The 13,936-nt window shown below is 42.0% G+C and overlaps 1 protein-coding gene across 1 annotated transcript in view; it reads right to left on the bottom strand.

Moving 5' to 3' along the window:
* Positions 1–13,936, bottom strand: part of igsf9bb (immunoglobulin superfamily, member 9Bb) — a gene marked incomplete at both ends in the record, with an annotated part of 79,878 nt that overhangs the window by 19,048 nt on the left and 46,894 nt on the right. Inside the window, 7 exons of the mRNA XM_083910184.1 lie at positions 854–1,029; positions 3,413–3,536; positions 5,004–5,154; positions 5,301–5,417; positions 5,915–6,055; positions 6,513–6,655; positions 11,258–11,403. Coding sequence (XP_083766310.1) covers positions 854–1,029; positions 3,413–3,536; positions 5,004–5,154; positions 5,301–5,417; positions 5,915–6,055; positions 6,513–6,655; positions 11,258–11,403 — 998 coding nt within the window. The remainder of the gene's footprint in view (positions 1–853; positions 1,030–3,412; positions 3,537–5,003; positions 5,155–5,300; positions 5,418–5,914; positions 6,056–6,512; positions 6,656–11,257; positions 11,404–13,936) is intronic.

Below are 13,936 nucleotides of genomic sequence, written 5' to 3' on the forward strand. Positions count from 1 at the left end.
GAGAGAGAAACTCACTCTCTGCACACTCTGGATAATATTCAGTCTGCATTCAACTGATTAAGACAGAGCCCATCTGAACCAACAAGTTTACTAAAAGTTCCAAGTTCAGGATGACCTGCATATCACCTCCCATGTCGCAAATGGGAGTTCACAAGTTCTGCTTGAGAACAACAATAGAGACGATGAGCTGAAGGTGACCCTCAGATTTGACTGCCAAAGAAAACCCTTCTCCTGAACTTGTCATTTTTCCACCTTTAAATAAATAAATCTGTGTGAATAAGTGATTTCCTGAAATGCCTTTAGCCCCTAAATGTACCTATTTTATTTAGCTGAAGCGTCTTTAATTACGACCAGAAAGCGTTCACTAACTGTGAACAAGAACATTTTAATAACTCTCTGTCTCCTCTCTGAGAACACCCTGTTTTTCTGCTGTTATTTTCTGACGAGGCCTTTGCAAACATTAAGTATTAAGAACATCGGCAACAATCCTCTGTGTTCCTCTCTCTGAGAGATGCAGCTGCATAATTTAGGCTGATGTTATTTGGAGTTTACAGAGGGGCACAAGACTCAATTTTCAGCAAAGATCTCTTTTACTTTCACACAACTCTGGATGGTGGAAGTGGATCTTTAATGATTTGTCGAAAGTATTGATATGAATAATGCATGATGCAAAATTAGAATAATGAGAATTTAGCACAGTTTACTCTCTTTCAAAACCGCAACACGGTGATGCCACTTTAGTAGGGATAAGAATGATTCTCATACTGTATGTTATCTTCATTTATTCCAGATTCTTGTCAGTATTGGAGCTCTCTGTTCAGGTCAGGCAGCAGTTGTGTAGTTGTGTACTCACCTAGTGTGTTCACAGTGACAACCTCGCTGAACGGGCCTGTGCCAAGCTTGCTTTGGGCCAGGACACTGAACTGGTATGTCGTCTCCGGCTCCAAACTCGGTACCAGCATCCAGTCATGGCCTCCAGGCACAGGTATGGACAACCAGTCGTGTGGGCCTAAATGTTCCCTCTTTAGCCTGCACGGGGGAGTCACAAATAAATCAGTCAATTCAGGTAAATGCAGCCTTAATGTTACATAACGTGTACAGCGGTTCTTGTTACATCACTGATCTGACATTAGATGATGTGATGTAATTTCTCTCATCAATTTTCCACACATTCTCTTGATGGTAAAAGGCACATGCTGCGCTCAGCTTGCAGTTTGCTGGTGGCATACATTCATCTACTGCGCCTGACAACCAGATGAAGAAAAAAAAAAAATCTGCACATCTAAAAGCTGCAAATAGCCTATAATGAATGCACAGAATAATGTCATAGCTTTATTTCGAAATTAATGTAAGCTGGGATGTTAGAATCATGGATGTAACTGCATCATGCCACACAATTAAAGAGGTGATTCAAGATCATTTAAAGGTGGTATATAGAAAATATGTCCAACAGAAGTCTTTTTTTTTCCTTCACAGTCCAAAGACATGCAGATTTGGGAATTAGCAAAGTTTACCATGTTGCTATCCTTTCCAGGAGAAGAGTATCCACACTAAAGTCTGCTGTGATTTGTTGTCAGCTTCCTGTTCACTTTTAGTCACCTATATTTTAACAAATTTCCGTTACAGACCCTTGTTTTTCCGTCTCCTCCAGTCAAGATATTTTTGGGAGGGGTACTGAGGCTTTTTAGGTCCTGTATCATGTGGTAAACAGCTATGGTCCTTGATTTCTGGTGATATGGCAAGTTTATGTTTTAAAATAATACATTAATTTCATATATCCCCCTTCAAGTATTATGACAGGTTTTCATTACTTAATTAACAATGTTAATAATCATTAGCGCAAGATGGAATATGAGAAACAGGATACGGGATAAAGGAAACGGTCCCTAAACGGGAAATCACTGACAACAGGAGGAAGCTCTGACAGCTTTGAACTAAAATGTAATCATTTTACATTGGGTCAAAGCTAACGGGCTAGCAACTTGATCGGGATCTAGTGTGGGTCTCTTTTTTTATCAAGTGTCGGCATATTCATTAGCCTTTGTTGATAAAGTCTGACCCGCTGTTTATATTAAATGCTTTTTTCCATACATAATATTGTCTAATTAGCCTTATAGGTTCGGTATTTCGGATATTTGTGTTGTTATTGATCAATATTTCCATTAGTACCTTTCGACAATAATGTCAAAATGGATGAGGACATGTCACATGAGTCTAAACCTCACACCTTCAGTGCTGTTAGAGTTTCAGAGTGTTAGATCACATTTCTGATGTTTTGCCAAGTTGCAACAGGTAGGATGATACAATCAGCCGTTTGTGGTAAAATGGTGTTGACAGGGTCAAGCATGTTAGTGTCTGAGTGACTGTGTCATCTGAAATTATTATTCATTACTGTGTGCACTACTGCTGTTCGGGCAGTGCCACTTCTACACTGTTGCCTCTTAATTTAGAATACAGAGTCTTTATTTAATTAACTTTTACATGTGTGTGTTCATGAGCATGTATACTATTTTTCAGGGAACATAATGAAGTGACTAGTAGGCTGAAATGTGTTGAAAACTCAGCTGTAGTCTCCACTGTACAGAGTCCTCTAGTGGGAGCCAGTTAAGCCGTAATGTGACAAAGTGGTATCGAGCCATCCTTTGTCCATGGAGTGTGAGTGAAATACACTCAGAGAGATGAGACAATATTCTTTCAACGCAAGGAAATATTGCACCTAACCTCTGTTCTAAAGAACCCGGCTAATAAACACACTTTTACACAGTCTGAAATATGTGTTTATTGGCAGCCGCTGATAAAATAGATAATGATAAAGATAGTGATAATGCGATTACTATAAGAGCTGAGTCTTCAGGTGATTCTAAATTGAACTCACCTGGAGTTGGCAGCGATTTAAAGACAGCAACTATTTATTGCAAATTTAGTTGTATGGCATGGCAGCGTCCTATCAGCCTATGTATACAAAACCTTTTTTTTTCTTATCAAACACCTGCTCTACACACGCAGATCTACCAGCCAAAATACATGAGTCATTTTAGTGTGTTTCGTCATGGTTAAAATCCCAAGTAAGTAAATAATGTTTAAAATTGAGTCAAGCAGCAGCAAAGCAGCAGCAGCAGCAGCAAAGCAGCAGCAGCAGCAGCAGCAGCAGCAGCAGCAGCAGCAGCAGCAGCAGCAGCAGCAGCAGAAGCAGCAGAAGCAGTTTTGAACTCTGTTGTGTGATAAAGATAAAGAGATGAAAAGTCACTCACGCTGGACCGCCGTGTATTTCCATCCCTATGTTTGCACAACTGCGCTGAACACAATCGTGAAACATGACATTTTTTTTCTTTACAAATCCACAAAGGAAGTGTTTGGATGAAAGGAAAGAAAAAAAAATAAGCAGGAAGCAAAGCATGCTGGGATGACTCACACATGGCCATACCAGACTGAGAATGTCTGTTGGAAGCCTCCATCATAGCCTGCCTCCCAGGACACGTTGGCCCAGGTGGAGGATGCCACCACATGGACATGGGTGGGGGCGTGGGGGCTTGTGCCTGCAGGGAGGAAAAGATGTAGTTAAAAGGGCATATTAGTCACTATGTGGCCCTGCTGTGAAACACGACATTCATTTTCCTTGTCAAAGAAATTTACTGTGAGCTTGACTCATAATGTTTGATTTTTTTACCAGCAGCCAGCAACGCTCAGTTTACTGTAAAGTAAAAGTAAGCATAGAGGTCACTTTGTGAACATGAAATAATTATCTCAAGGTGTTTTTAAGAGAAAGCATTTATAATTACAGGCGTTCTTATGCAGTATCACAGGAGTAAAAACACAAAATAAAACCCAAATCCAAACTGTTCTCTTTTGAGTCCAAGTGAACATTTGTGCCAAATTTGAAAGGATTCCCTCATGAAATAAGAAGAATGAGAGGGAAAGATGGATGATAGTCGGACAGAGGCAAAACAAATTCGGCACAAAATTTGGAAATAATGGGCAGCAAGAAAAGGGTAATTTAGTGATTCACTAGCAGCTCCGCTCATTTCCATTGTGTAGGTACGCCTGAGCAAAGCAACGGGAAATATTTAGCAGCGAGGTGTTTTGATGTGAGTGGCTCACACCCAGAAAAAAAGTGTGAAGTAATAATAAATACTGACAGCAGTGCAGGATAGAGCAGCCTTTAGAAGCGTTTAGAACATGGTTTGTGTCAGTTTATAATGAGCCAAAAAAGTTGGGTTTCACAGCTTCAATCGAGCAGAGAACTTGGTTTGAAAGAACATTTAGAGGCTGATTTAGTGGCTTGTTAGTCGAAGTAAGAGGGATACGGAGTCTTTGACGCTCAGTCTACACTGTAATTTAATTGAGAAGGTGGCCAGCATTTTGTTTGGACAACATCTGACCTTCGTTGTCTTCTCGTGCCCAGTGTTTCATACATTACCCTTTGGTACATTTGCACTTGCAGCCTCCATGCTTCTGCTTCACTGTGTCGTATTATAGTCACAGCTCACTCGAGCATTATTTACACGACACTTATCGGAGTGTCTTAAGTGTACTTTACACCGTCTACTTCTCTTTGTCATTCACTCTTTATTTATTTATTAGCTCTGTTGTGGAGTTTGTGTTTTTGGCAGCACAACATGATCTTTTCTGCAAGTTAAGGAAGAAGTGGTTACATTTTGTTAACCTTGCAAGAGAGAGTGAAATGTGAGGGAAATACATTTGTATTATAAATATAATATTATTTTGTTTACTTTACTGAAATATGCATCTTTATTTTGCATAGTGTGTCTCTTTTCTCTGCTGTTAAAGTGTTCTGTTTATGACTGCTCTATGAGCCCTTGAATTGCTTCCCTGAGGACAAAGGTTTTTAAATTGAATGGAACTAAAATGACTTGTGCCCAAGAGAGATGTTAATACCAGATCGGCACAGACTTGGCACAAACAGTTCTAGAGGGGTGGAGCTTAGTCTGCTCAATAAGGAGAGATTGTGTGTGCATGTGCATGCATGTAAATGTCGGGGTTACCTATGACTTGGACGTGCGTGCTGGCAGTGATGCTCGTGGCAACGTTGGTGGCGACACACTCCCACTCCCCGTGGTCCTCCTTAGTGAGTGACTTGAACTGTAAGCTGCCACGGGGCAGAACATTGTGCTTGCTTTTGCTGGGCTTCCCTACCTAAAGTTCACCAAAGCCACGGAAAAGGCAGTCAACCGATGAAAGGAGACATAGAGGTAGACAAATTATACTTTGAGAACATAGTACAGGTACAGATATTTAAACTAAGCTTCTCAACAGAACACTGACTGATGAGTCTGTCTTACCTTCCGCCACGTGATGTTGGGAAAAGGGTCTCCCTCCGCCTCACAGGGGATAACTAGTTCTCTCCCAACCTCCTGCCTGTACTCCCCTCCAGGAACCACTGAGAATTTGGGAGGGTCCTGCCCGGAGAAAAACAGCCAAAACAGGGTCAGAGTTAAGTGAATCAAAAGCTGATGAATTGCACCAGACACTGTGTGCTGTGGACGGTGCCAAGTACAGGTCTGAAACACATCCAATGCCCCTTTTTCTCAGGTGAACTATACTTTGATTTATTTTGCTGCCATGGACTTTAAATAAAAGATGGACATGCTCTCCCAGTTGCAATAAAAGATTCACAATTTGACTGATGCCATGTCAGATTTTGAAACTAGAAGTTGATAGATGTCATGTGCACCCATGCACCTACTGGATGATGCGAGCCGTCAATCCATATTCCTCTAAATGGGAAAATAATTGACAAAACTGACGTCACGTTCTATTCAAGAAGCCTGGGAGAAAGTGATCTCTGGAGACACATTCAGGGATGCATTCAAATGCCAGATGTGAACGGTCACACTTGTGATCTGAGCTCTCAGGAGGCCGGGGCAGATGTTAACCAGAGACGACGTGCACGTACCTTTAGCACCAGGGGAGCAGGAGGGGACCATCCCATGGAACCCAGGGCATTGTAAGGCATGCAGGAGTAGGTGCCGAGAGAGTCTTCTGTCACCTCTGTCACGCGGATGCTTCCATCATCCGTTTGGCTCCAACCAGGGTACTTTAGAAGTAGAATGCACAGTAGTGTGTGAGGAAATGTACTTCAGGCCAATTATGACAATTTATGTTAATGAAAAGCAGTCAGGTTTTATTTTACCTCAATAAAAAAATTTTGTTTTTATTACTTTCATTCTATTATTAAGTACTTTTTGCTTATTTATTTTACTTCTACTTGATGAAATGTACTTATCTTTGTACTTGATTTTAATCCTTTAACGCTGAGTGTATTCCAGACGACACATTTGCGCAACCGCACTTTGCATTACCGTAATTACGCGACGGTTTGTGCTATCGGAAACATTACAATGGTTTCTGAAAGCTAAGAAGGTGCACTTCAATGCCGACGTGTGGTTATTATGGTAATTTCACTTGTGCAGGCAAATCAGCATCTTTGTCATCAAAAAAACACCTGTACATAGTTTCCATTTTTTGGAAATACAAATACAAATCTGACTCACCTTTTCTATCCGTAGGGGGAGGCCATCTTTCTTCCACTTCACCAGAGTAACAGCAGGGTTGGCATCTACAGGACAGCGGATGAAGCCAGGCAAACCGATGGCCACATAGATGACGGATGGCATGTTTACCACACGGGCAGGATCTGGTGGAAAACACACAGAGAAAAATCGTGAATGGTACATTTTTGCAGCAAGGGGAGAAGTCCAGTGCTTTGAGCTTATAATAGCTGTTTAGTAAAGTCTGGGAATCCACACAGTTTATGGGAAGTGGACTCATCATAAAATGATAAATGGATTTATGTGTAGCACAGCTGGTCTCAGAGCATCTGTGTGTGTGTGTGTGTGTGTGTGTGTGTGTGTGTGTGTGTGTGTGTGTGTGTGTGTGTGTGTGTGTGTGTGTGTGTGTGTGTGTGTGTGTGTGTGTGTGTGTGTGTGTGTTTGTAGAAGCACAGCACATCCCAGCACATTAGGCTTATTTTTCAGCTGAAACTAAATGAGAAGCAGAGTGAACATGACAACACACCTGGGAAAGCAAACAAGATTTAAACAAGGATCCAGTGTCTGTACAAGCAGCCTGTGTGACTCTGTGATAAACTCTCTTTAATGTCACACTGCTCACTCCGTTTCCTTGCGACGCATTTAGTGATAATCCCACGTGAAAGAGGCGTGGTGAAATTAAACGGAGCAAAAGAAAAGGTATGTTATATATACACTTAGAAACATTTATAAGGACCCTTAAAAAGCAGCAATGCGAGTAATGAAATAAGGTGTATGACTGAGACCCACGGGCTGCAGTTCATATTTGGTGTTTACATAATCCACCGGTGGAGCACGAGCAGAGGCGCACGTCTCGAAATTGAAGAAAAATAATTGGTGCGGGTGGCAGGTGGATAATTATTACATGCACATGGTTTCAGGTGACATCAGAGGCGACCTGTGAATACAAAAGATATTATTAACTAAAGGTGCATATTCAACTTCAACAACGTTATGAATCCACACTAATGAAACACAGTTGGATTATATTAAAAAACTATAAACCTAGGCAAAATTAAAGGTTAAAGGAAAAGGATATTGGCTAAGGATAAATGAGCTACTTTAGTGACTTTTTGAGTTTTGATTTTCACATCTGTCAGTAAAATAAAGAGCTATTAAAGGTGAAGTAAGTAGTTTATAGTGACATCTAGAGGAGAGGCTGAAATTTACAACAAAGAACTGCTCCTCTGCTCACCCCCTCCCTTCCCTGAGCGATACGGCATCCGCAGTCGGTCAAATGTCGTCCTTGTTGTCTTTCTCCGTGTCAGCAGATGAGGTTCGTGAGGCGAGGGAGAGGACGAGCTACCACGGCTGTAGCAGACGAAGCGGAGAGAGAGGAGGCGAGACTTCCGCTACAAGTAAAGCGACGCTTAAATTTGTTCTCTCGCGTTTGTCCTTACAGGCTCCGGTAGAAACATGGCGTCTCGCTGCTAACAGTGGCAATGCAACCGCGGCCCGCGACCATGTTATTTTACATGACTTTTTGAAACATTACGAAAATGAAACAAAAACTATTATACAGCGACTAGACAATGCAGGAGCACATAATATGTATAAAAAAGTGGATTTTGGGTAATATAAACCCATAAATACTACACAGTGTCCCTTTAAATCCTATACAGATAAAATAAAGCACAGCTAAAAGTATAGATCTTTGGACATGTTGTTATACAGTAAATGGCTTTTCAGACTAGACCGAGGTCTGTGGTTCAAGTGCTTCCTGAACGTCCCTACAAAAAAGTCAGGTACTGCCAATCACCGTTGCTGCTGTTTCTTACTCCGTGCAGCTCCAATTAAGTTTTCTGAATGCAGTGGACCGGTAACGGTACGTTAAAAGACAGCTATTTGTGTTATGTGTTTTATTTCAAAGTATTTTTTTGTAGTTCTTGAATTTCATGAATGCAACAATCTGTATACAAAATATTACACATTTTATATCTGTTGTAAGTTTTGTGGCTCCAGAAACAATTTATTCTGGTGGCGAGGGAACAGAAATGGATCTTTTCATACTACAGGTTGCAGATAAGTTAATTTCACAAGTTCTTTAAATATGTTTCCATTTATGACCTTGTCATAAATATGTCTGTTCATGTCTACCAATGAAAGGCTCACATTCAAACCACATGGATTACTATTAGATTACCTCACACCTGAACTTTCTCCTCTCAAAGTACATATCACAATCACATCCGCTCCAATTCGTTTTGATTGTCTTTGCGTCACATGACTGTCCATCCTCTTACATTTTGCCCTCAAGTCTAAAATAATTGGAATGTGATATGGCCAAACTGGACCCTCTGGGCAAACATGGCACATGAGAGAAAGTCCATCCATCTACCCACCTGAGAACTAAGAACTGAGCTCAGAGGAGGAAAAAGCAGAGGCTAAAACTTCTCCTTGTTTAATCTTGAATTTAATAGGAGAGGTGAGGACAGCGTGGAGCCTAAATGAGGTCAAGGAGGAGAGCTTCAAAGCAGACACTGAATGATTAAGAGGGGGAAAAAAGGGCATGAGAGCGAGAGGAGCAGCCGAGCACGATATCAGCGGAGCAAGAGAGGGAAGGATGAGCGAGGCAGAGCATTAGTGTGGGAAAGAGGACAGGTGAGAGAGAGCTGGAGAGAGAGAGAGAGATGTGACTGGATGACGTAAGGCAGAGAGGAGCTGCTGGAAGAGAGAGAGAGAGGGTGTGAATGCGGTGACTCGGGCAGAAGGCAATCATTTCACAATACAGAGGAGAAATGAGAGAGTGAGGGACTGATTTTGTGACACAGTGAGATGAAGTGATTGAAAAAAAAAAAAGGGGGAGAGAAGGGGAGATATCGATTAACCTGGCTGTTGCTGAAACAACTTAAAACTACATCTGCTGTCCTAACCGCCAGTGTGCCGGCGCTCTGCCACAAAGAGCCCAGAGGAGCAGTGCCACTCGCACCACAGACACGAGTATCAGCCAAGTTTCTAAATATAGTCCTCAGACAAAGCTATCGCTCACAACACGGCGGTTCTCCCCCCCCTGCAAAATGGTTGGGGGGGGGGAACTTATTCACTGGGCGAGGATATGAGGGAGAAGGGACACAGAGAGAGGAATAAAAGTGTCGGGGAGAGAGATTTAAACGGGATGAGGTGGAACGAAACAGAAAGGGCATGAAACAGTGGATGTGGAGAGGAGGGAAGAGGGGGAAGAATGAAGCAGAGACAGCGAGAGCCCTCTGCAGACTGACAGAGAAAAGTCCCTGCTCTTACAGCAATGATGTAATCCTCTCTCTCTCTCACGTCTCCCTCCCCCTCACCGCTGGTATGGCCTGCCTCTGCTTGTCAAAGACTTACTCACTCACACACACACACACACGCCGCACAAGCTAATATACAGCCGTTGAAGGAGGAGGCAGGAGACCGAGGGAATGCAAAATGTCTGTTGCCTTGACTACTGCCGGTGGCCGGTTACCGGCTGACGAGGCAGGAATCTCAGAGCTGGTCGTGCAGCTCCTGCCCGTCTGTGACAAATTCATCAAGCCTCGTGTTTCCACAGCTGGGAGTGACTGATGATGAGCGAGAGAGTGGTTTCGTGAGAGGGGAGGATACGAGGAAAGGGAGGAAAAGACGAGATATGTGTGTATGTGTGTCACTGTATGTGTATACTATATATACACCATACACTGTATATTATTTGTTTTAAAGCCCCAAATACATCCCTTATGAAGATATTCCTTATGGGAGTACAACTTTCACACTTATTTTCATATGCTGCTTAATTCTGATTCACACATTTTTGAAATGAGACATAAAATAGGTGATAATCAATCATTTTCAAGATGAAAACCTTCAATCTTATCTGCAGACACAAGCTTATTCGTCCCAGAGTTTTCGTTGTACATACAAATTTGCTATATTTACTATAACATCAATAAAAGCTCCTAACATTTTCATATGTAATACATAAAATCTAGAGCTCCGGTAGCTGACGTCAACGCAACCAAGCAGGCAGCACGTCAAGATGGTAGATTGATGTGTGCCACGATGCCAAAAGCAGTCGAGGGGCAGACAAACTGGAGATCGTTTTACTCAATCATCAAAGATCCCGAGGAGGACGGCAGAGGCGGATCGCTGCTATAAAACACACTCAAAGAGCGAGCGTATACAGTAGAAGACGGAGTGATGCGATGGGAACCCACACTGACGACGGACTCTGCTTGTAGAGTAATCACTTCACATCGGGTACTGTTGTTAATCACGACGCTGAGGTTTGCTTCCAGATTCGCAGCTGCTCAGTCAGCAGTTTAGGGCAAACTTAAGGGAAACTTGACAATGATCGTCACATTTTACACTGATGTTAAAATACATAATATTATACTGTATGGAAAGCCACATGATCATTGTAAGTTAATTTACTGGGTAAATAGCTCGTAATTAGGGGACTGTAGCTACCTGCTTATTACCAGCTTATACAATAATACACTGAAATTTACCATAAAGTTATCAGGTAAATACCCAACATTTTGGCCATATTTTCATTGTACTTACCTTCTTATAACCAGCAGTAATTACCCAATAACAAACTATTATTTTCTATATAGTTACCAAGTAAATGCCCAGTACTTTGGCCATAGTTTCATTGTATTTACTTTCGTATAACCATAGGCAATTACCTAGTAACACTTTAGTATGTATGTATATACATATAAATACATATGAAAGAAAGATGGGACACTCACATTGCACTGTCAGGTAGGCAGAGGCAGTCGGTGGTTGACCCAGGCTGTTGCTCGGAGCACAGGTGTATTTCCCAGCATCCTCTGGCTTGATTTGGGCGATGATCAGGGAACCGTCGATGAGAATACTGACTCTGCGCTTCAGGTCACTGTGAAAATGACAAACAAGTGACACATAAGTGTTGGCATTGCGTGAAGTTCCTGCAGGTTCACACAGGCCGTGTAAGTTAGGAAACTTCCTAATTCAGCACATTTTTGAGTCATCTCTGTGATTAATAATGAAAAATGTCCTGTAAACTGTCACCGCTGCATGATGTAATACTCCTGAGAAGGTGATGACAGATATTGAGTCAGTTTCTTACAGTTTTTGCTCACATCCCAGTGGACAGGTAGCTCCGACTCTCCTATAAATGATGTTCAGTTTGATTCATGATTCAAAGCCGAGCGGTCGGTTGCAGAGTCTGCAGACTTGAAAGGCAGCTGAAACTCACTCACACATGTATTCCCCCCCCTGCTTATTAGTTACTGTCGTGTAGCAGTGCAGCACAAATCATGCGTGTCGGTGGTCGATTTACTGATACCAGTACAAATCACATCCTTGCCAGGTGCAGGGATTACAGACTTGGTGGCCCAAGAGGATGAAGATATAAGAGAAAGCTGGAACATGGGACATAGAGGTGGTTGTGGTTTGACGATTATTGCATAGTTTACATGGCGACTTGTCTATGGTGTACCCCGCCTTTTGCTCTATGTCAGCTGAGATTGGCACCAGCGCCCCCTGCGACCCTCATGTGGAGAATAAAAGCGGTATGAAAAAATAAGTTACACATGAGCTGTCACTGCACAACACCACAAAGTGATGTTTTCATCTTTCTACTTCAGACGTATGTTTTGATTTGGAGAGAGGGAGCTGGAATGAGTTGTGTGAGCCACTCCTGAGATTTGGGTCTGCTGATTGGTGCCCGCCACTCGCAGTAGTCAAGGCAACAGATTTTTTTTTGTTGTTGCATTCTTTTGCTCAGCTCTCGCTGTTGTCCACTGCAATGAAAAATGCCACTCTCCAAAACAAAGGCTTACATTTTGGGTAATCGTTCTTTCTTTTTGCACAAGATATTTTTTATGCAAATCGGTGTTTCTGCTTACTGAAAACTGCCAAAGATGAGGGCCTCAAGAGCCCTCATAATTTGTAAAGTCATCAGACAATCACAAATGCAGCTTCTCAACTGAAATAAAGTGACTGTGGGGAGAGAGACGAGGGGAAAAAAACTCTGCTCGAGCGCTGCTAATGTTTCTGTAACTGAACCATGCGGAGAAAACAGATGTCAAGTTTAAGAGATTTGTTGGCAGAGGCAATCTTTCATCAGATTACACCACTTAGGCCTCAGACACTACAATCATTACAAAAAAAATGGAGACGGCCACTGTTCAAAGAATCAAAGTGGATTTCTGAGTCTCTATAACGCTGCAGTCTATGACTGACATTTTTTCCATACACACTCTTACACAAGCACACACACACACAGTGGGTGGTGAGAAGAGGAAAAAAGTGGTTTCATCTGATTGCCATTTCCATTGTACTTTGTGTTGGTTATCTGTCTTTTAATGTATGCATCCAGAAAACTTAATTGGAGCTGCATAGAGTAGGAAACAGCAGCAGCTGTGATTGGCAGCACCTGACTTTTTTTTGTCGGGACGTAGTCAGCCAGCTGTTCAGGGAGCACTTGACTGCTGTTAGCGGTGCATACATTTTAATTTTCCGAGGTTTATTTTTAGCAGTAAAATCCACTTCTGAAAGTGTTCATGGGCACTTCTTGGTGTTTGAAGCTGTCTCACTTAACTCATGCTCTGCACTTCTTTGTGGGAATGGCATTAAGTCATTTGGCAATGCAGAGAATGGGATTCAGTGCTTTTTATGCGGTAAAAGAAGGATGGAAAATAAGGCCTACAATTACTTACTAAGCAGATAAATGTACTTTGTTTTTATCTGTAACAATATCAACGGATGATGGACGGACGGTTCATTGAAGTTACTCCTTTAAAGCGACACTTGCCCATTCTGCCGCTGACAATGTTATCAGTTATTGCAGCTAACAGCGGTGACAGTGTTTGCCTCGGGTCTGATGGAGCGGACTGAAACACACACACACACACACACACACACACACACACACACACACACACACACACACACACACACACACACACACACACACACACACACACACACACACACACACACATGCTGTCACAGAAACCCTGCTTTGAGTTTATAGGTGTGACATCTCCTGACACAAAACATTTTATAACTAACGTCACTGCAGGCAAGAGAAACATTTCACACTTTTGAAAATTAGATTTAAATAACCTATCAAGCTCTTTTTTTATGATTTTTTATCCTCGCCCTGCCTGAAGGCACTGAGACTAAGCATTTTGAGGAAACTTAATTTTTATACTTCTTATCTCAAAACACTGTTCTCTAGTCAAATGCTGCATGACAAAGCTTATAAGCATTAAGAATTAATTATGCAGCACCTAAAATATGCATCTGGTGGGTCTCACTTTCAGAGACTCCGTAAATTAAGAAGGGAAGGTGTAAATAAGCTTTAGCTTCACCTTCACACTTTAAGGCTTACCATTGAGAATTGCAAACGAACCGGAATAAATAATATGAATCAATAAAAC

This window comes from Microchirus variegatus (assembly GCF_963457635.1).
Source record: "Microchirus variegatus genome assembly, chromosome: 2".
Taxonomy (NCBI): domain Eukaryota; kingdom Metazoa; phylum Chordata; class Actinopteri; order Pleuronectiformes; family Soleidae; genus Microchirus; species Microchirus variegatus.